General features: G+C 44.1%; 2 protein-coding genes across 4 annotated transcripts in view; one reads left to right on the top strand and one right to left on the bottom strand.

Annotated features, from left to right (window-relative positions):
- The window catches only part of NECAB1 (N-terminal EF-hand calcium binding protein 1), a 309,035-nt gene that overhangs the window by 81,113 nt on the left and 205,757 nt on the right, over positions 1 to 22,165 (top strand). The window lies entirely within an intron of this gene.
- On the bottom strand, positions 11,303 to 14,808 carry LOC130274262 (uncharacterized). 2 transcript variants are annotated; one of them, XR_008844304.1, is made up of 3 exons: positions 14,193 to 14,793; positions 13,869 to 14,037; positions 11,303 to 11,466 (listed from the first exon to the last, which is right to left on the bottom strand). XR_008844304.1 is itself a non-coding variant. In XM_056522358.1 (2 exons), the coding sequence occupies exon 1, from the start codon at positions 14,690 to 14,692 to the stop codon at positions 13,886 to 13,888; it is 807 nt and encodes a 268-aa protein (XP_056378333.1). In that variant the 5' UTR covers positions 14,693 to 14,808; the 3' UTR covers positions 11,303 to 11,466; positions 13,869 to 13,885. The 2 variants fall into 2 exon arrangements, 1 of the variants encoding a protein (XP_056378333.1); XM_056522358.1 differs by having other exon boundaries at positions 13,869 to 14,808.

The raw sequence follows: 22,165 nt of genomic DNA, 5'->3' as shown, positions 1-22,165 counted from the left end.
ACATGGCATACCATTTTGGAAACTAGACCCCTCGGGGAACGTAACAAGGGGTAACGTGAACCTTAATGCCCTACAGGTGTTTCACAACTTTTGCATATGTAAAAAAAAAAATTTTTTTTACCTAAAATGCTTGTTTTCCCAAAATGTTTACATTTTTAAAAAGGGTATTAGCGGAAAATACCCCCCAAAATTTGAAGCCCAATTTCTCCCAATTCAGAAAACACCCCATATGGGGGTGAAAAGTGCTCTGCTGGCGCACTACAGGTCTCAGAAGAGAAGGAGTAACATTTGGCTTTTTGAAAGAAATTTTGCTCTGGGGGCATGTCGCATTTAGGAAGCCCCTATGGTGCCAGAACAGCAAAAAAAAACACATGGCATACCATTTTGGAAACTAGACCCCTCGGGGAACGTAACAAGGGGTAATGTGAATCTTAATACCCTGCAGGTGTTTCACGACTTTTGCATATGTAAAAAAATATATATTTTTTTTACCTAAAATGCTTGGTTTCCCAAAATTTTTACAATTTTAAAAAGGGTAATAGCAGAAAATACCCCACAAAATTTGAAGCCCAATTTCTCCCGATTCAGAAAACACCCCATATGGGTGTGAAAAGTGCTCTGCTGGCGCACTACAGGTCTCAGAAGAGAAGGAGTCACATTTGGCTTTTTGAAAGCGAATTTTGCTCTGGGGGCATGCCGCATTTAGGAAGCCCCTATGGTGCCAGGACAGCAAAAAAAAAACACATGGCATATATTTATTTTTTTTACCTAAAATGCTTGTTTTCCCAAAAATTTTACATTTTTTAAAAGGGTAATAGCAGAAAATACCCCCCAAAATTTGAAGCCCAATTTCTCCCGAGTACGGCGATACCCCATATGTGACCCTAAACTGTTGCCTTGAAATACGACAGGGCTCCAAAGTGAGAGCGCCATGCGCATTTGAGGCCTAAATTAGGGACTTGCATAGGGGTGGACATAGGGGTATTCTACGCCAGTGATTCCCAAACAGGGTGCCTCCAGCTGTTGTAAAACTCCCAGCATGCCTGGACAGTCAACGGCTATCTGGCAATACTGGGAGTAGTTGTTTTGCAACAGCTGGAGGCTCCGTTTTGGAAACAGTGGCGTACCAGACGTTTTTCATTTTTATTGGGGAGGGGGGTTGTATAGGGGTATGTGTATATGTAGTGTTTTTTACTTTTTATTTTATTTTGTGTTAGTGTAGTGTAGTGTTTTTAGGGTACAGTCGCACGGGCGCGGGTTCACAGTAGTTTCTCGCTGGCAGTTTGAGCTACCGCAGAAAATTTGACGCAGCTCAAACTTGCAGCCGGATACTTACTGTAATCCTCCGCCCATGTGAGTGTACCCTGTACGTTCACATTGGGGGGGGGAACATCCAGCTGTTGCAAAACTACAACTCCCAGCATGTACGGTCTATCAGTGCATGCTGGGAGTTGTAGTTTTGCAACCGCTGGAGGCTCCGTTTTGGAAACAGTGGCGTACCAGACGTTTTTCATTTTTATTGGGGAGGGGGGCTGTGTAGGGGTATGTGTATATGTAGTGTTTTTTACTTTTTATTTTATTGTGTGTTAGTGTAGTGTAGTGTTTTTAGGGTACAGTCACACGGGCGGGGGGTTCACAGTAGTTTCTCGCTGGCAGTTTGAGCTGCGGCAGAAATTTTGCCGCACCTCAAACTTGCAGCCGGATACTTACTGTAATCCTCCGCCCATGTGAGTGTACCCTGTACATTCACATTGGGGGGGGGGGCATCCAGCTGTTGCAAAACTACAACTCCCAGCATGTACGGTCTATCAGTGCATGCTGGGAGTTGTAGTTTTGCAACAGCTGGAGGCACACTGGTTGTGAAACACCGAGTTTGGTAACAAACTCAGTGTTTTGCAACCAGTGTGCCTTCAGCTGTTGCAAAAGCTACAACCCCCAGCATGTACGGACAGCGGAAGGGCATGCTGGGTGTTGTAGTTATGCAACAGCTGGAGGCATACTACTTTGGCTGGGGATGCTGGGGATTGTAGTTATGCAACAGCTGGAAACACACTGGTTTGCTACTTAACTCAGTGTGCCTTCAGCTGTTGCAAAACTACAACTCTCAGCAGTCACCGACAGCCAACGGGCATGCTGGGAGTTGTAGTTATGCAACCACCAGATGCACCACTACAACTCCCAGCATGCACTTTAGCTGATTGTGCAAGCTGGGAGTTGTAGTTACACAACAGCTGAAGGTACACTTTTACATAGAAAGAATGTGCCTCCAGCTGTTGCAAAACTACAAGTCCCAGCATGCCCATAAGGGCATGCTGGGAGTTGTGGTGGTCTGCCTCCTGCTGTTGCATAACTACAGCTCCCAGCATGCCCTTTTTGCATGCTGGGAGCTGTTGCTAAGCAACAGCAGGAGGCTGTCACTCACCTCCAACGATCCTCGCCGCACAGGTCAGTCCCTCGTCGTCTCCGCCGCCGCCGCTGCTCCTGGGGCCCCGATCCCAACAGGGGCGCCGGGGATCGGGGTCCCCAGCACCCGGGGTGCACGTCCCGCACCCGCTCACGTCCTCCGGAAGAGGGGCGGAGCGGGTTGCGGGAGTGACACCCGCAGCAGGCGCCCTGATTGGTCGGCCGGTAATCCGGCCGACGAATCAGGGCGATCGTGAGGTGGCACCAGTGCCACCTCACCCCTGCTGGCTCTGGCTGTTCGGGGCCGTCTCTGACGGCCCCGATCAGCCAATAATTCCGGGTCACCGGGTCACTGGAGACCCGATTGACCCGGAATCCGCCGCAGATCGCTGGACTGAATTGTCCAGCGATCTGCGGCCATCGCCGACATGGGGGTCATAATGACCCCCCTGGGCGATATGCCCCGATGCCTGCTGAACGATTTCAGCAGGCATCGGGGACCGGCTCCGCTCCAGATGGTTGCGGGGGGCCGGTAAAACACATGACGTTCTCATACGTCATGTGTCCTTAAGGACTCGGAAATGGAGACGTATGAGAACGTCATGTGTCCTTAAGGGGTTAACCTGTGTTTGTGGGAGGGGCGGTACTCACTCTTAAAAGCCGCGGCTCCCCTTGGTCAGTACGCCACGGCTCTCGCGTTGTTTGGGTCCGTGACGTCAGACGCCAGAGGAAGTTCCCCTGTCGAAGCTTTGTCGCAGGTTAATAATAGGCGCTGGGTTAGGGGGTGTTGACGGAGGGTCACCGCTGGTATTCAGGTTTCGCTGGGCTCCGTGGTGACCCCCGTGCTGTTATGTGCACTCGCTTCCGGCTGCATAGCTCTGCACTCCAGGGGCATGTCTTTACTGTTTGCCGGGTACCCTGCCTGTCACATGCCTGCGTTGTTTTATTATTTAATGGCCACATCGGGCTGATGTCAGATGTCGCACGCTTCCTGCTGCTCGGCTCTGCACGTCAGGGGGGTGGGGGGGGGGGTTGGGGTTTCAGATGGAGGTGTCTTTGGAGCTCAGGTTTTATGAGGTTCCGCAGTTACCTCCCGTCTCTGTTGGTCTACGCTGCTTGTTGCTTCTAGCCTCAGTAGGTTTTCTCAGTCATGTTGCGATAACAGTGCTCGTTTTTGCTAATGCTAGTCGCTACCACATGTTTGTGTTTTGCCTTTATAAATTAACTCTGCCTCGTTCCTGTATATTCTACCATTCATTTCCCAGTCGCTTCTCAAATCCCATGCCATTTCCCATTTTATGCTGTTTGCTAGTAACTTTTAATCGTTTAGTTATAGCTCATGAGTTTTCCTGCGGTTGTTACTATGCTACTTGCTCTTTACAGCATTGTTAGTCTGTGCCTGCAGGTTGGTGAAAATAAAAAAAAATAAAAAAAAAGGGGGAAAGTAAAGAGTATGGGTTGTTAATGATGTTTGGTTCCCTGTGGGGGGGCAGGGGCTTCTGCTTAAAAAAAAAAAAAAAAAGAAGAAGGATGTGGAATAGTGGACGTCTAGTTTTGTTGGTCTATACAGTTTAATTGTATATCGTGGTTTCATTTCCCTGCTGCTTTTCTTAGTTCACGGCTAGTTCTCACTATTAAATCACCGTGTGCTTAGCTTCTCAGGTTACGTTCCCACCTCATACGTTGCTGATTCACTACTACTACTCCACTGCTAGTATGATATTATAACTCGGTCTCACATTGTTGGTTTTTCTTTGCTGTTTTACTACATTGTCATGGTCTGGTCTCCTTATGGCGTTTATTGCTAGTCATAGTAGTTACCATATTCGTTCTTCTGCCAAGTCGGCTAGTAGCCTTGTCGCCAAGGTGGGCCGTGTCTGTACTGCAATGATGTTCGCTGTTAACTGGTTAAGTATGTTTGTTATGTCTGCTGACAAAAAAAAAAAAAAAAAAAGAGCTCTGTCATGGTCTCCCGGTATGCTCTGTTGGGTGACGGTCCTCGCCGGCTCTTGTTTAGTCATGTGGTTTGTTTACTTTGTCTTGTTTTTGTTCATTTATTTAGCTTCTTCCCTTTCTAGCCTTATTCGCTGTCTAATTAGGCGCCCTCTGTATACCTGGTACTTGTCTTGTTGCTCCTGCCACTTTCCTCACTTGTGTTCAGTACCCCAGTCGCAAGTATCCGTGGTACTCGTGGTTGCCTACATGCAGTTGTCCATTACAATCTTGTCGAGGTCAAGCTGTGAGTTTACGCATGTTTTCTGTTTCAGCATATTTGTCAGAAGTCTACCTCCTACTTTAGAGCGTCATCTTTTCATTCAGCATTGGTTGTGTATCTGTCTAGGCTCGAAGTTCGTCTTTTCGTGAGTCCGTTTCTCCCTTGTCCCTGGCTCGGTCGCTTTAAAGGTATAAAAAAAAAAAAAAAGGGGGTGTTAATAATGAAGGTATTAGTTAATGTGCAGCTTGGTCTGTTCTCCCCATCTCGCCTTTGGGGCTCGGTACATTTTCTTCCCACTGACTCAACTCGTCCTTGGGTCTTCGTGTGGGTCCGTGTTAGCTGGTGTTTAGTTATATGCCTGTGTGTTTTATCCAGCAGTTGTCCACGCTCGTTCTAGTGGCTTGACGTCTGCCGTCATCTACGTCGTTTTAGCATATCCATCATTGTACAGGTATGTGCAGTCTACGCTGTTGGTGAGTTATGATAAACGTTCTCTTTGTACGGCTTTCCTTTGAGCCCACAGTTTTCACTCCGGTGGTCTCTTCTCGCTTTAGCCTCTACGTTGGTCCAGCGCTCTGTTCGTGGCAAGGTTGACCTACCTCGCTCAGTAATCAAGGTTGGTAAACTGTTCCTCCAGGCGCTGTCTTAAGTAAGATCGTGGTTCTTATTGCTTTTCTTTAGGCACAGTCGGTTTGGTACTCTGAGTAGCACAGGTATTCATGTTTTAGTTGTTACCCATCACGTCCTTGGGTATGCCTTTACCCCCTACCCACCACGTCTCTGGGCCAGGGCTTCGTTTGTCACGAATGACTCTCACGTAGCACGCAATTAGCATATTTTCTTCACTACACGTCACCCTTCACTTACTAGTCTAATTACGTTTTAGACTTAGTTCCTTTAATACTGTTGTGTGGCATCCGTGGCTTTGGTTCCAAGTTGGTTTTGCTCTGATTGGTGAATTTCACTGTGGTGGGCTGCTGCCTTCCGGTGTCAGGGTTTGATTGTTATGTGTCTAATTTTTTCAGAAATGTCTCACGCTTCAGACATTGAAGATGCAGCCTCTGTTCTGGACATCGTCGCTAGAACGTCGGATCTGGGTAGCGTCCCCTCACTTCGCAACTGGACTATTCCCAAGCTGACGGCTGAACTCGTCCGCAAAGGCATATCGTTCCCGGCCACTGCCCGCAAGGCGGAACTTTATCGTTTATTGGTCTCGGAGCAGTCAGGACTTTGCGATCAAGCAGGCACTAGCAGCGGAGAAGTGTCCATGCAGACACTTAATACGTCCATCCTGCAGTTGCATACTTTAATTAACTCGCTGTGTTCTAGAGTTGACACTTTGTAGTGCAAGAATTCAGAAGTTCCCGCTTCTGCCCCAGTAGTTGGTTCGGTTCCTGCCGTTCCGCAGACGTCCGTTCCCCGCCGTTCCGCAGACGTCCGTTCCCCCTCAGGTTTCTGCTACTCCGCAGGTTTCAGTGTTACCGGTTGGACTTAACATGCTCGTGCCTAATATCGCACCAGCTCATTTCATTCCGGCTAATCTGAAGAAGGACATTCTCGATGGTAAGGACGTTAACCTTGCTTCCTTGCTTATTGCATCTCACGATGTTTCTGAGAACAAGACTATTGCTTGTGGTGAGGTGTCAGTGATCCTGAAAGCTAAGGACGTTAGGTTAAGTCGCAAGCTTACACTAGCTGAATTCAGTATGGCGTTCGCCATTTATCGTGACGTCTTGTGCTCAGTTAGGCCAGAGAGACGCGAAGAGCTTGATATGTATCTGTACAAAGTCACAGAATTGGCTCATAAATACGGTGGGTCCACGTTTTATGATTATCATAAATCGTTTTCAGCTAAGGCTGCGGCTGCTCTAGTACAGTATAACTACACAGTCAATTGGGCGTTGGTCGACACCGAGATTTTTTGCAATCATTTTGCAGGTCTTAAAGCCCCAGTTTGCTCTCGGTGTCAATCCATCACCCATACCACCGAGTGGTGCAATACCGTTAATTCCCCAGCTGAAGTGACTCCCGGCACGTCCTCACCCACATTTCAGCCTAGGAATCAGAAACAGACCGGCTTGATTGACAAACTAGGTAGACCCATTAAATATCTTGGTAAATCGCAAATCTGCAATAATTACAATTTCGGGTCTTGCAATTATAACCAGTGTAGACTTTTACATGTTTGCGCAGTCTGTTTCAGAGCCCATCCTAAGTCCAGTTGTTCACAAAAGTCGAAAGCATGACTAGCTGTGATAAATGTCTTCTGTTTAGAGTATTTTCTCACTGATCACCCAGATAAGAATTTTGTTCAATTTTTGCTTAATGGTTTCCGGTCAGGTTTCCATACAGGTTTTGTTACTTTACCCTCTGCTACGTATGAGTGTGACAATTTACGTTCTGCTCTAAGGGACCCTATGGTTGTAGATACCCTGTTACAAGCAGAAGTAGACAAGGGTTTTGTCATTGGTCCGTTTGATGAGCCCCCCTTTGACGTTTGGAGAGTAAGTCCACTAGGGTTGGTGGCTGGGAAATTCAGCAATAAACTACGTTTAATTTATGATTTGTCCGCCCCTTACTCTGCACACACACCTAGTTTAAATTCTCTTATCCCCGCAGGAGAATTTTCCTTGAAATATGCTTCCATAGATGAGGCAATAGCGGTCATCCTGAGCATGGGCGGTAACACGTGGCTGTCCAAGATCGACATATCTGATGCCTTTAAGCTCCTGCCCATTTTGCCTCAGTTATGGAAGTGGCACGGTATTAGGTGGCGTAATAAGTATTATTTTGCTGTGAAATTAACTTTTGGCGCTAGAAGCAGTCCTTGGTTGTTTGATAAATTTGCACAGGCCCTACACTGGCTCTTGGAAAACAGGTTCGACTGTTCCCATGTTATCCACTACTTGGACGACTTGTGTTTATTGAACCGGGTAATGAGTGCCCCAGAGATTTGAAGACCTCGTTAGCAGTATTTCAGCAACTGGCAGTTCCGGTGTCAGATAAAAAAGTTGAGGGCCCTTGCAAGTCTCTGACCTTTTTAGGTATTGTTCTAGACACACAGGCCATGGAAGCCAGATTGCCGTTTGACAAGCTCTTACGTATTAGACAGACCATGCATGTTCTTGCCAATTCACCCAGGGTGACTAAGGTACAACTCCAGTCCATTCTCGGCATGCTGAACTTTGCCATGCGTGTAATTCCACAGGGCAGGAGTTTTGTGTCCAGGTTGTTAGACGCTATGAATTCTGTACCTGGCCAAAACGATGTAGTCAAGTTTGACAAACACGTGCTTGCTGATTTCGCCATGTGGCATACGTTCTTGGCTGACTGGAATGGGGTATCCTTTTTCACCCCTGGTATCGACAATGCCTCTCCTCTGGTTTTCTCTGATGCCTCCCCCTCAGTGGGTTTTGCAGCTATTTGGGAAAACCATTGGTTGGCTAGTGCTTGGCCAACCGAAGTATCCCTATCTCCAGGTTTTAGCAGGTCATCAGCATTGTTCGAGCTGTACCCTATAGTTGCAGCTGCCGGGGTGTGGGGTCATCTATGGTTTAGGAAGTCAGTTCTGTTCGTTTCTGACAATGAAGCTACAGGTTATGTCTTTGATGCGTAAACTAGTATGGTTGTCATTGTCGCATAATTTTCACTTCTCTAGTGCTCATATAGATGGTGTTAGAAATACGGCTGCTGATGCACTATCTAGGTTCAATTTTGCACTCTTCTTCCAGGTGATGCCAGAGGCCGATCCGTCAGGATGCACGGTTCCAGCGTTCCACAATTTGATTTTGAATTAAATGCCTATATGTCTGTTGGTCAGGATTTGATTAATAGTTCACTTTCCCGTAACACTCTGAAAGTTTATCGTACGGCCTTTAATCTGTTTACCAAATTCTGTCAGTCTCACCCGCATGACGATTTCCTTTCTGTGTCTTTTCTTTTAGCCTTTATAGGGTTTTGCCACTCTTCCTTACGGCTAGCATATAACACCATAAAAATCTATTTGGCAGGCATACAACACTTTGTTACCTTGAAGTTCCCGGATAGGGCGTCGTTGTTTACATCACATGCAGTCAAGGCTGCCCTTAAAGGGGTTGCTAAGAGCAGAGTACCAAAGCCTCCAGGTAGGCAGCCCATTTCAGGGTCTCTATTTAGGCAGCTGGCAGATGCCTTGGATCACTCCCCGTTTGGTTTACGTAATAGTTTGACACTAAAAGCAGCCCTCTTCTTAGGTTATTACGGCTTTCTGAGACCAGGCGAGTTCACGTGCAAATCTAGCACCGCACCGTTTCTCAAGTTTGGGCAATTGCAGCGTGCCACGGATCATTTCACTCTCGTGTTGCGCGACACAAAGACATCACTTCCCGGTCAGGAGGTGCACGTTAGATATTTTAAAACCTCTCACAAGTGGTGTCCGGTGTTGGTCTTCAATGCGTTACTTGCTCTCCGTGTTCACGACAGTCTAGGGAGCCCGCTGTTATTGTTTGATAATGCTGCTCTTACTTCCTCAGTTTTTGTACGTTATTTACGTGTTTTAGTTAAATCCTTGGGTCACGATGCTTCAGTTATATCCGGCCATTCGCTTCGCATAGGGGCAGCAGCATCGGCCTCTCATCATGGCGTTCCTGCTCATGTCATTAGGAAATTAGGTCGCTGGAAGTCCAGCGCGTATATGCGTTATGTTCCAAACCCGAAGGTGGAGATGCAATATGCTTTTGAATCACTTGTAATGTAATGCCTAATAAAGATTTGTGTGTTGATATCTGAGTTTTGCCCTCTTATTTTCCAAGGTGTACCCTTACGCGGCAGTATATGGCACAATTCAGACTGCCTAGTCTTAGCTGAGTTAGTTTTAGTTAGGTAGGCTCGCTATTCTATAGCACCGACCACAAGTGTGAAGGTTAATTGATTTACTCATTTAACCTGTGTTTGTGGGAGGGGCGGTACTCACTCTTAAAAGCCGCGGCTCCCCTTGGTCAGTACGCCACGGCTCTCGCGTTGTCCCACCCTGCCCTCCCCTCTCTTTTCTACTCCTTTTAGGGTATGCCCTCTTATTTTCCAAGGTGTACCCTTACGCGGCAGTATATGGCACAATTCAGACTGCCTAGTCTTAGCTGAGTTAGTTTTAGTTAGGTAGGCTCGCTATTCTATAGCACCGACCACAAATATATATATATATATATATATATAATCCCAAAATAAAGCAGCACTACTTATCCAGTCCAACCAAAAAATTGGTGCCAGCGTCCCAAAGGACTTGATCAGAGTCCATCCAAGATAAAAACCAGATACAGGCGCAGCACTCCAACAAAATAAGTGATTTAATGTCTCATGTCAGCATTACAACGTTTCAGCTCCTCCTGGAGCCTTTTTCAAGCATAGTGATACACAAACCTATGAGGGCTTTTATGCCCATACAAATCATTAGTGCCAAACAATTTCATAAAGTGATCATTAATACAAATCAAATAAAAACTACATAAGTGCAAATATAAATTCATGTAGAAAATAGTGCATACTGGTATATAAAGTGCACTAGTGCATACTGTGCAGAGTAATAGTAAAAATATTAAAAACACAGCTTGAAAAATACAATTCATAGTTAAATTACATATAACAAGAAGATATGCAACACATGTGTACACAAAACGATTCATAGAAATCCATACATACTGAACAATGAAGGGGAGGATTCACCTGATCCATGTAATGGTGCTGCAAGCGTGGGTAATTAGTTACTGCGCCTGCGTGAGAGACTGAAAGCACTTCCAGATATGAGATCCCTGTCATGAGACCAGTCTGGTCACATGACCCGTTGTCCCGGCAACTGTCAACACTGTGTGCAAGGCAGAGGCAGTGTTTCAGGATCGCAAGAGCACAGGCTGTCAAACCTGCTGAGAGCAGATGTTAACCCTAAGTGAACCAAACCTGCTGAGAGCAGATGTTAACCCTAAGTGAACCAAACCTGCTGAACAATATGCAGAATTAGGTGTAGTGCATCAGTACTGTGGATATAAGTGACCCAGATGAGGGAAGTAATCCATGAAACTAGCAGAAGAACAAGAAGAATCAAAAGAAGAGTGAATAAAATATAGTAGAGAAATATAAACTAATAAAATTGTATGGATAACGAAAAATTAAAAATAGACAAGACAGACAGACAAAATGGACAAAATAAGAATAAAAATGTAAAAAAATATAGAAAAATAAAAATACGTAATAGAAAAATTAATAATGAAAACATAAATATTATTTTGAGGAATCCTATTATTTTAGCTGTATATCATACAGTAAATATTGTGATGGTGATTTTAGAGGGGTTATAAAAACTTGTGTAGCTAGGGACGGGTCCCAAACTGGACCCAGTTAAGGGCCAGGATGTTATCCATCAGAGGGGGGACCCCTGTGTTCGGGACCGTCAAGTCCCCACCCCACTAAGGTCACCCCACCCAGCTTCTTATCAAGTGCGCCCGCTTGTCCAGCAGCGCTAACCCCAATGTATCAATACACCATATCTCAAGAGGGAATATATATATTCTTAAAAAAAAAAAAAAAATTAATAAATAAATAGATAAATAAATAAATAAATAAAAAATAAAAAAATAATTTTTTTAGAGTATAGCAGAAAGAGCAGTCCTTACAAGAGAGTATCATGAAGAAAAAACCCCCAAACAAGGTCTCCCATTCCCAGTACAGATACTACTACACCACTACTGCACTCATACAGCATTTATTCAGTTCAACAAAGCATAGATGGAAATTCTTCAAACATATAGATAGTACATTCCAAAACTGTTCATTTTTGCAATGTTGGAGCAGGTGAAGTCTCCTCCTTCAAATATCCAATTCTGGAAGAAAAAAAGGAAATTTGTTATAGTTGTTGTAAAGTCATAATTGTGTATCACATCACATATGTAGAGGGAGGAGGTACAGTACATAGAGAAAAACCTGGGGTACCTACACCTATATATATATATAGATGATATGTTTAGATAGTATTAAAGTCTACATTAAGACCATGGGGACGTAATGAGTTTAACTTATGTATCCACCACAGTTCGCGTTTTTTAAGAAGAGCTAACCGATCACCCCCTCTCACAGGGTTCGGAATATGGTCGATAGCCATAAAGTGTAGGTCTTTTTCCAAGTGTCCAAACTCAGTGAAGTGTTTGGACACTGGAAGATCCAACCGTTTTTTACGTATGCTGAATCTGTGGTTATTAATACGTGTCTTAAGGCTCCATGTAGTTTGTCCCACATAGACCAACCTACATGGGCAAGTAAGAACATAAATTACCCACGTTGAATCACAAGTAAGATAAAACTTTAAAGGATATTTAACTTGAGTCTCCGGATGTGTGAAAAAAGATCCCTTGAGCATGAATTTACAGTCAACACATGATAAACACGGATAAGAGCCAGTTTTGCGTGTACCTAAAACGGTCTGTCTAGTAGTCTGTGGTAGGTCAATAGTTGATTTTACAAGTTTGTCCTTCAAATTTCTAGATCGTTTATATGACATTAATGGGAATGTGGAAAATTCCTCAATCCCATTAAAACTCTTCTGTAAAATAGGCCAGTATTTATTAATAATGCCAGCAATTTTACCACTGTGACTATTGTACACAGAAGTAAAAGGGATTCTTCCTGGTTTATCAGTCTTGGTTACTTTCATTAGAGTAGATTGTCTGTCAAATGACTGGAGCCTTTCCCTCTGTTTATCTACTATCCTCTTTGGATAACCCCTCTCCAAAAAATTGGTAGAGATGGTATCCAAAGTGGAATCGAGAACCCGTTCATCGCTAACTATACGTTTGGCTCTGAGCAGCTGACTGAACGGAAGAGATTCAATCATCTTTCTAGGGTGACAACTTTTAAAGTGTAATAACGTATTTTTGTCTGTTTGTTTAGTATAAAGGGAAGTGCAAATTTGCCCATCCCTTTTACTTACCCAGACATCAAGGAAACTAACTCCCTCCAGGGAGTAGGACATGGTAAATGAGATGTTCGGATCAATGGAATTCAAAAATGTGTGGAAAGTATTTAATTCTTCAACCGTACCATTCCAGAGGAGGAAGATGTCATCAATATATCGCCACCATGCCAGACAATGTCTGGCATGGTGGGACGGATAGACGACATCCTCCTCCATAGCTGCAACGTACAGATTTGCATACATAGGTGCGACATTTGTCCCCATAGCGGTCCCGACTAACTGTAAATAAAATTTATCTTCAAACATAAAATAATTATTGGTCAGTATCAATTCCAATAAATTCAACATAAACTGTCGGGCCGCCATGGGGAACTCAGATGTCACCAGTACCTTGTAGATTGCCTGTAGGCCCCTCTCATGGCTAATCGAGGTGTATAGGCTCGCGATATCGAATGAAACCAAAATGGTTTCCTCGCTAATCTGCACATCTCGAATTTTTGTAAGAAAATCGGTAGTGTCTTGTATATACGACTTTGTGCGAAAAACAAAAGGTCTTAAAACGCGGTCTAAAAAAATAGAGGCATTACTAAGAAGTGAGTTGCGTCCAGAAACGATAGGACGGCCTGGTGGATTAACTAAAGATTTGTGAATTTTAGGAAGAACATAAATGATAGGGGTGACCGGACTTTTTATTATAAGAAATTCTCTAAGATTTTCATCAATGATACCATCTACATAGGCCTGTTCTACCATAGATGTCAGTTTTCCCAGTATAACTTGCTTGGGATCAAATTCCAACCTTCTGTACGTATGGGCATCAAGTAACTGTCTAAAGACCTCTTTTTTGTAGTCTGCTGTGTCCATAACCACGACCCCACCCCCTTTGTCAGCGGGTTTAATGGTGAGGTCGTGGTTATGGACAAGCAGATCAATGGCTTCTCCCTCTTCCTTGGAGAGATTATGATATGTGGTACCCGTTTGTAAAGTTTGTTCTTTAAGTATTTCTATGTCCCTCCGAACCAATGAAATAAAAGTTTCTAATGGGTGGGATACAAGAGCTGGATTGAAATTTCCCTTGTTATACAAATCAAATTTCTTCAACTGTAATAGAGTACCACCTTCACTTGAACCTAGTGTGTCCTCTTTCCTATTTTTAGCTTCACCAAACCAGACCTTCAATTTAATGCGTCTAAAAAAATCTTGCATATCACACTCTAGTTCGAACCAATTTACTGTAGACACAGGACAAAATGATAATCCTTTCACTAGTAAAGACAATTCTGCTTTTGTAAGTACATGAGAAGAAATATTTACCACAGTCTCTGTGTCTTTTAAGTCTTTCTCTTGTTGTCCTGAAATAGGGCAGGTGTCAGTTTCCCTTGCTTCTGTCTTCGGGTTTTTCCTTGACCGATGTCTTTTTCGACCACCTCTTCTGGTGGGTTTCTTGTAGAATTGTTCACTGATGGTCCTGCTACTAAAAAATCTTTGGAAGGAGCAGAATTGTTAGTTACATTTCTTGGAAGTGATTTGTTAGATTTGCCCCGTCGGGGAGAAGAAAATTGATTATCCACATTATTAAGCCATTGTTGGTTCCATGTGTACACTCTCCCTTTAGTATAGTCCATCTGATCTCTATACCATTTTCTTTTCTTTGTATCCATAACTTCGTTTCTGAATTTATCCAAGCGTTCCCTGTTGCTATCCATATATGCAGAAAATTCATCTCCAGACAACATCTTAGACAGACTCTGTTCTAAATCCAAAACTCTTGCTTGTACAGCAGTCAATTCACTTTGTAAATGATCCAGATTCAAAAGGATGATATCAAGAGCATATCTATCCGAAATCTCTTCAAACCTCCTTTTAAAGTCCACACTCTCTGTATATACCGAGGGCCGTAACCTTGATCTCATTCCTCTAGGGATACGTTTACTTCTATAGTATTCCCCCAAAGTAGTAAGGTGCAATTCCATGTTGATTAACCGTTTAGACTCATACTCAAAGCTTCTCTTAACATCAATGGTAGTAGGTGTAGCTAGAAAGGTGGCATCCCCTTTAAGGCCTCCCAATATTCTATTGACCTCTTCCTCAGCATATGAAGAAACATGAGAACCAATACTTCTATTTAAGTTTTCCATTATTTCAGTGTGCCAGCAATCGAATCACAATTATAATCCCAAAATAAAGCAGCACTACTTATCCAGTCCAACCAAAAAATTGGTGCCAGCGTCCCAAAGGACTTGATCAGAGTCCATCCAAGATAAAAACCAGATACAGGCGCAGCACTCCAACAAAATAAGTGATTTAATGTCTCATGTCAGCATTACAACGTTTCAGCTTCTCCTGGAGCCTTTTTCAAGCATAGTGATACACAAACCTATGAGGGCTTTTATGCCCATACAAATCATTAGTGCCAAACAATTTCATAAAGTGATCATTAATACAAATCAAATAAAAACTACATAAGTGCAAATATAAATTCATGTAGAAAATAGTGCATACTGGTATATAAAGTGCACTAGTGCATACTGTGCAGAGTAATAGTAAAAATATTAAAAACACAGCTTGAAAAATACAATTCATAGTTAAATTACATATAACAAGAAGATATGCAACACATGTGTACACAAAACGATTCATAGAAATCCATACATACTGAACAATGAAGGGGAGGATTCACCTGATCCATGTAATGGTGCTGTGGGAGGGGCGGTACTCACTCTTAAAAGCCGCGGCTCCCCTTGGTCAGTACGCCACGGCTCTCGCGTTGTCCCACCCTGCCCTCCCCTCTCTTTTCTACTCCTTTTAGGGTATGCCCTCTTATTTTCCAAGGTGTACCCTTACGCGGCAGTATATGGCACAATTCAGACTGCCTAGTCTTAGCTGAGTTAGTTTTAGTTAGGTAGGCTCGCTATTCTATAGCACCGACCACAAATATATATATATATATATATATATATAAAATGAGTATGCTCAAAATTGTCATATTCTGACCTCTATAACTCTTATTTGTTTCATACATGGGGATGAATGAGGTCTGATCTTTTGCACTGTGATCTGTACATTTTATTTGGTAATATTTTTGTTTTGATGGGACTATTACATGTAGTTTTTCGATTGCAAATACTGTTTAATGCTGTGCCATATCATATCAGTGATCAATGTTATCTGTGCTCTTCTTGTACGGCCTAGTTAAGCAAGCCTGTACAAGAAGAGGTCGCCAAGTGGTACGAAGGCAGGCGAGGAACCTCCGGACGTCATCTTAGCTAATCAGGACTTCACAATTGCACATTAAATCTCCACTTTTAGATAATGAGATTAGCTTTGATTGAAGGATCTAAAGGACTGAACTGGAGTTCACCACATATGAAGTGAGCTCAGCTCCTGAACTTTCTTTATTTGCCCATAGCACGGCTGCACTGTGCATGTACGGTGGATGTCATCTAAAAGCTGTTATCTTAAGCTGGCTAAACACATCAGTTGTGTTGGCTGAATTCACAGATTTTGACAGGAGCAGCCAATCATCTAATGTACATGGGGGGCTTCCATATCTTTCCTGACATATATATCGGAGAACAGGAAGAAAGGCATCTTGTATTTCAGTGCTTTTCCGCCCTCTCCTATTTCAGAACACATGCATGCTCGGCTGAGCCAAGTGTGAATGTGTATGGGCAAGAAATTATACTGCCATATAGAAATTGTTTATGGAAGTATCAAAAATGTAATCTTGTATTTAAAAAATAAAAAGAGTATTTCTGAAAAATAGGACAATTAGATCATGAGCCCCACCAATTACCATAATAATAATGCAGCAGAAATGATTTTGTTCTGGATCCATTTCAATCCAGGTTAAATGTGTTTTCCTACCTTACACATTTAGAGTATACCCACACCTCTTAAGACCACAGCTCCATTCTGCCAGATGAAGCAGCCCAGGGCAATTACATCCAGATTGAATGGAGTGGTGGCCACTTTACTGTACATTCAAGCCAATGGTAGTTATGGAACCAGGCGAGCAAGCTACTTGTTTTCTTGATGTCTGAATGGTGCGGAATGGGATCCATCAGACATTTATAGCGTACCATCAATACAGTAGGAAACCCCCTTTAACTGTCCTTATCTCTTAACGACACAGGTGTACGTCTTGGTGTCCTATTACATAACGCAAGAGGACGTACATTTACGTCCTGTACATGATGCGAGCACTGGAGCAGTGCTTGCTTCATGCATGGTAGGTCGCGGCTGCAATAAGCAGCCAGAGGCCTGCTGGTAATGGCAGACATCAGTAATTATGCTGATGTCTGCCATTAACCCCTCAGAGGGGATCACTGCATCTGCAGCAGTGTTGGCATTCTAATGGATGGTCGTATTACCCACTGCAGCAGGATCCAATCATCCAACATGGCGGCCAGTGGTCCCCTCATCTGCTCAGGCCATCATCCCGGGGTCACATATATGCAAAAGTGGTACCAATAAAAACTGCTGATCATGGCGTAAGTTATAGGTGGTCAAAATAGGGCAATTTAAAACATACATATATTGTAAAAAAAAAAAAAAGTTTCAGTTTTTTTAAAAGCAGTACAATAATAGAAAAGCATCTAAACATAGGAATCATTTTAATCGTATTGAGCTTAAGGAATAAATAAAACATGTCATTTTTAATGTAAATTGTACAGTGTGAAAAAGAAACCTTTTCAATTTCCCCACACAAATAATATTTTTGGGGCTTTGCCTTAAATTTTATGGTAAAATGAATGATGGCATCTAACAACCAAACCTCAGGGTCAAAGCCTGGGGGGAAAACCCTTATCAAACAGACTTTAAAACGTAACTTTGATTTTGTAGTTAGTATTAAAACTGTGATCCCCAACAAAAATATTAAAAATAGATGCCAGAACGGACAGTGTCAACTGTAATAAGGAGTTAACACTCCATCATCAATAGTAAATGGCCCTGTATTAGCCACAATACTGTACACCGTTCTGGTATGTATAAAAGATCACTCAATTGCCCACCTCTACATGTTTCGCTGTCACAATGGCGTTCTCAAGAGGCAAGAGTGGTAATGACGGTTTCAATATTGCGGAGTAGGTATTTATAGACACCTCAATGCATCACTCTCCTGCCCCCGATCTCTGAAGCCATTCATGGTTTCTGTTGCAAACATCTGCAACTGATGTCCAATCCGGTTTTTCACACATTAATTACTTCCTGAATCACTTGTCAGGACTTACCAATCCAAAACAAGTGTTGCGCCCACGTCAGTGATACCTGTCATTGAAGGGGCTGTCCATGGGACTTCCGTCATCTCCCTGTACCCCCGTGCATGTCAAGTAATGCGCACAGAGGGACTTCTCCTTTGTCGGCGCATACAATATTTACTACGCACCAACACTTAGCCTCAGAATGGACATAATACCCTGTATGCTCATGCGCACGCACTTGACTGCAAAAGAGAATATTCTCATTGTATTGCGCGTGCGCCCGCACTTAAAGGAGTTCTCCAGTGCTTAGACATTTTATCCTCTATCCAAAGGATAGGGGATAAGATGCCTGATCGCGGGAGTCCCGCTGCTGGGGACCCCCGGGATTGTCACGCCTCCGCCCCCGTGTGACATCACGCTCCGCCCCTCAATGCAAGCCTATGGGAGGGGGGCGAGATAGCTGTCACGCCCTCTCCCATAGGCTTGCATTGAGGGGCGGAGCGTGACGTCACACGGGGGCGGAGGCGTGACATCACACACCGCTGGCCCTGTGGTCGTCCGTAATAAGACCTGGAGCGAACACGCTCCTGGGACTGATTACAAAAGCGGTGCTGCGTGCAAGATCCCAGGGGTCCCCAGCGGCGGGACTCCCGCGATCAGGCAATTTATCCCCTATCCTTTGGATAGGGGATAAGATGTCTAAGCACCGGAGAACCCCTTTAATTCCTAGAAGGAGCATTATCAATGTATCTCGTGAGGCTAAAATATTAGAGGATTTCTACTATGTCTCCAACTTATTTATATATGAATGCTTATAGACCACATATGTAAGTAAATCGATGAGACTAAAGTTATTCATTTGTTAATGTCAGTACATAAATAAAAATAATAATAAAGCAAAAATCCAACATAAATGATGTCCATGTCTGATTATTTATTATTGTGAGCACATAGTATCTTCTTTCTCTTATACACTAAACATGAATGTATGACATTATTCAGAAGAGAACCTCAGTCCATACAATATATAACTGGGTTTCTATCACAAGAGTCATCCAATCATGAATGAGTGATGTACAATATACCGTATATACTCGAGTATAGGCCGAGTTTTTCAGCACGATTTTTCGTGCTGAAAACACCCCCCTCGGCTTATACTCGAGTGAACTCCCCCACCCGCAGTGGTCTTCAACCTGCGGACCTCCAGAGGTTTCAAAACTACAACTCACAGCAAGCCCGGGCAGCCATCGGCTGTCCGGGCTTGCTGGGAGTTGTAGTTTTGAAACCTCCGGAGGTCCGCAGGTTGAAGACCACTGCGGCCTTCAACATCATCCAGCCCCCTCTCACCCCCTTTAGTTCTGAGTACTCACCTCCGCTCGGCGCTGGTCCGGTCCTGCAGGGCTGTCCGGTGAGGAGGTGGTCCGGTGGGATAGTGGTTCCGGGCTGCTATCTTCACCGGGGAGGCCTCTTCTAAGCGCTTCGGGCCCGGCCTCAGAATAGTCACGTTGCCGTGACAACGATGCAGAGGTGCGTTCATTGCCAACGTAATTCTGCGTCATTGCCAAGGCAACGGCTCTATTCCGGGCCGGAAGCGCGGAGAAGAGGCGCCCCCGGTGAAGATAGCAGCCCGGACCACCTCCCCACCGGACCACCTCCTCACCGGACTACCTCCTCACCGGACAGTCCTGCAGGACCGGACCAGCGCCGAGCGGAGGTGAGTACTCAGAACTAAAGGGGGTGAGAGGGGGGCTAGATGATGTTGAAGGCCGCAGTGGTCTTCAACCTGCGGACCTCCGGAGGTTTCAAAACTACAACTCCCAGCAAGCCCGGACAGCCGATGGCTGCCCGGGCTTGCTGGGAGTTGTAGTTTTGAAACCTCCGGAGGTCCGCAGGTTGAAGACCACTGAGGGCGAATGATGAGAAGAGGATGATGAAGGGGGGGTGTGGGGATGATGAAGGGGGGGGGGGGGGTGTGGGGATGATGAAGGGGGGGGGGTGTGGGATGATAAGGGGATGATGAAGGGGGGATGTGTGGGATGATAAGGGGATGATGAAGGGGGGATGTGTGGGATGATAAGGGGATGATGAAGGGGGGATGTGTGGGATGATAAGGGGATGATGAAGGGGGGATGTGTGGGATGATAAGGGGATGATGAAGGGGGGATGTGTGGGATGATGACAAGGGGATGATGAAGGGGGGATGTGTGGGATGATAAGGGGATGATGAAGGGGGGATGTGTGGGATGATGACAAGGGGATGATGAAGGGGGGATGTGTGGGTTGATAAGGGGATGATGAAGGGGGGATGTGTGGGATGATGACAAGGGGATGATGATGAGGATGTTAATGACGGGTCTGGATGATGACAGGGGGGGATGAGGTATTTCCCACCCTAGGCTTATACTCGAGTCAATAACTTTTCCTGGGATTTTGGGTTAAAATTAGGGGTCTCGGCTTATACTCGGGTCGGCTTATACTCGAGTATATACGGTACCTATTCCTGAAACCAGTGGCAGATTACACCACATAATCATAATTCCACTCAAAATTTCCACATTTATTATCAATCCTGTGAATAACCCTACGTCACTTTATAATTAGTATGTAAATATTCCCGCTACTGATAACTAGCTCTATTCTCTTCACCTCCATCATTTCACCTTCCTTTAATAAACCATATATGGGATGAATGTGCCATAAATAATTCAATTGCATATGGAAAAGCCACAAACAAGAAGCCTGTAACTCATAAAAAGGCCGCAAAGGTGAAGCCTTCATTTATACTTAATGGTGCTTGACTACGTAATCGCCAAATCCATTTCGCCTCTTCTTGCAATAATCAGGTGTCAATGTTTCCCTTCCTCGGTCCCAGTTTCAATTGGCATAGGCTCGTGAGCTTCAGTTCTTGTAAATTACCACTATGGAACACATGAATAAGCCTTGATAAGGGTGTATCCTTTCTAGTCCTGATATTACTCAAATGTTGCGATAACCTACGACAAAATTCCTGTGTGGTTTTGCCCACGTACACCTTAGGACAGGAGCACTGGGCAACATAAATGATATTTATGGATCCACAGTTAATAAATTCCCTTTATATGGTAGACTTGTTGGTCAACAGGGTTTGTGATCTTTGTTTTCTGAACATTCTGGCAAAAACTACAATGGCCACATGGATACGTGCCCACTCTGCCTCCACTCAGCCAACTACCCCCTCTCTGTTCTGTCTGTAGGTGACTATGTACCAGCTGGTCTTTTAGGCTAGAGCCTTTACGGAATGTAACAATAGGTGACATACCGATAACTGGTAGCAGATCAGAGTCCCTAGACAGTAAATGCCAATGCCGCCGTAGTATCGACATGACCTGATCTGTCTGGCCATCATAGGTTCCAATACACCTAACTTTTTTGGAAGTACCAATTTCTCTTGACTCAGTTAGTAATGTGTTCCTCCCAGAGTGGCATGCTCTGTCGAATGCCTTCTTCAGATATTTGCACGGATAACCTCTTTTGTCAGAATCTCTGAAAGACATTTGCGCTCTTGTGTATAAAGTTGGATTCTTCGGAACAATTCCTCCTAGCCCTCAGGTACTGGCCAACCGGGATACTCTTTTTAAGAGCAATGTAATGTGTTCCTCCCAGAGTGGCATGCTCTGTCGAATGCCTTCTTCAGATATTTGCATGGATAACCTCTTTTGTCAGAATCTCTGAAAGACATTTGCGCTCTTGTGTATAAAGTTGGATTCTTCGGAACAATTCCTCCTAGCCCTCAGGTACTGGCCAACCTGGATACTCTTTTTAAGAGCACCCGGATGCCAGCTCCCACAGTGTAGGAGAGAATTGGTAGATGTCGGCTTGCAATAATTATCCTTTTGTATATGATTCTGTGCATCAAAATAGATGCTCAGGTCTAGAAAATGTATAGACCTTCCACCAACTTCTGAGGTAAAGGTCATACTAATATCATTACAGTTCAATTTCTCTATAAATTCTTCGTAGAGAGTAGAAGGCCCGTCCCATAGAATCAGGACGTCGTCTATGTAGCGTCCATAAAATAAAATGTGCTCTGGGAACAAACTCAAATCATCAGAAAAAACTGAAGTGCTCTCCCACCACCTAAGAAATTAATTTGGGTAATTCGTGTGTAAGAAACCACCGAGCTGTGCCTTGTGTCTGGTGATAGAAAGAGTGAGTATGAATTTAAGTAAAGACAAAACAAATGTGTTGTGCTAGTGAAACATTGTGCTTTTGGTACTTAAATACCTAGAGACTGCCTCAATACCTAAATTATGCCTAAACTAGTTAAAATGGTGCTATCTGTGACCGTGATATCCTAAGTTTCAGTATTGTGTCCTTAGTGTCTTGTAGGTAAGAAGGAAGTGTTGTGACAAAAGGTGCAAGACTGTG

The sequence above is a fragment of the Hyla sarda genome, chromosome 5, assembly GCF_029499605.1.
Source record: "Hyla sarda isolate aHylSar1 chromosome 5, aHylSar1.hap1, whole genome shotgun sequence".
NCBI lineage: Eukaryota > Metazoa > Chordata > Amphibia > Anura > Hylidae > Hyla > Hyla sarda.
This window is presented reverse-complemented; position numbering and strand designations above follow the sequence as displayed.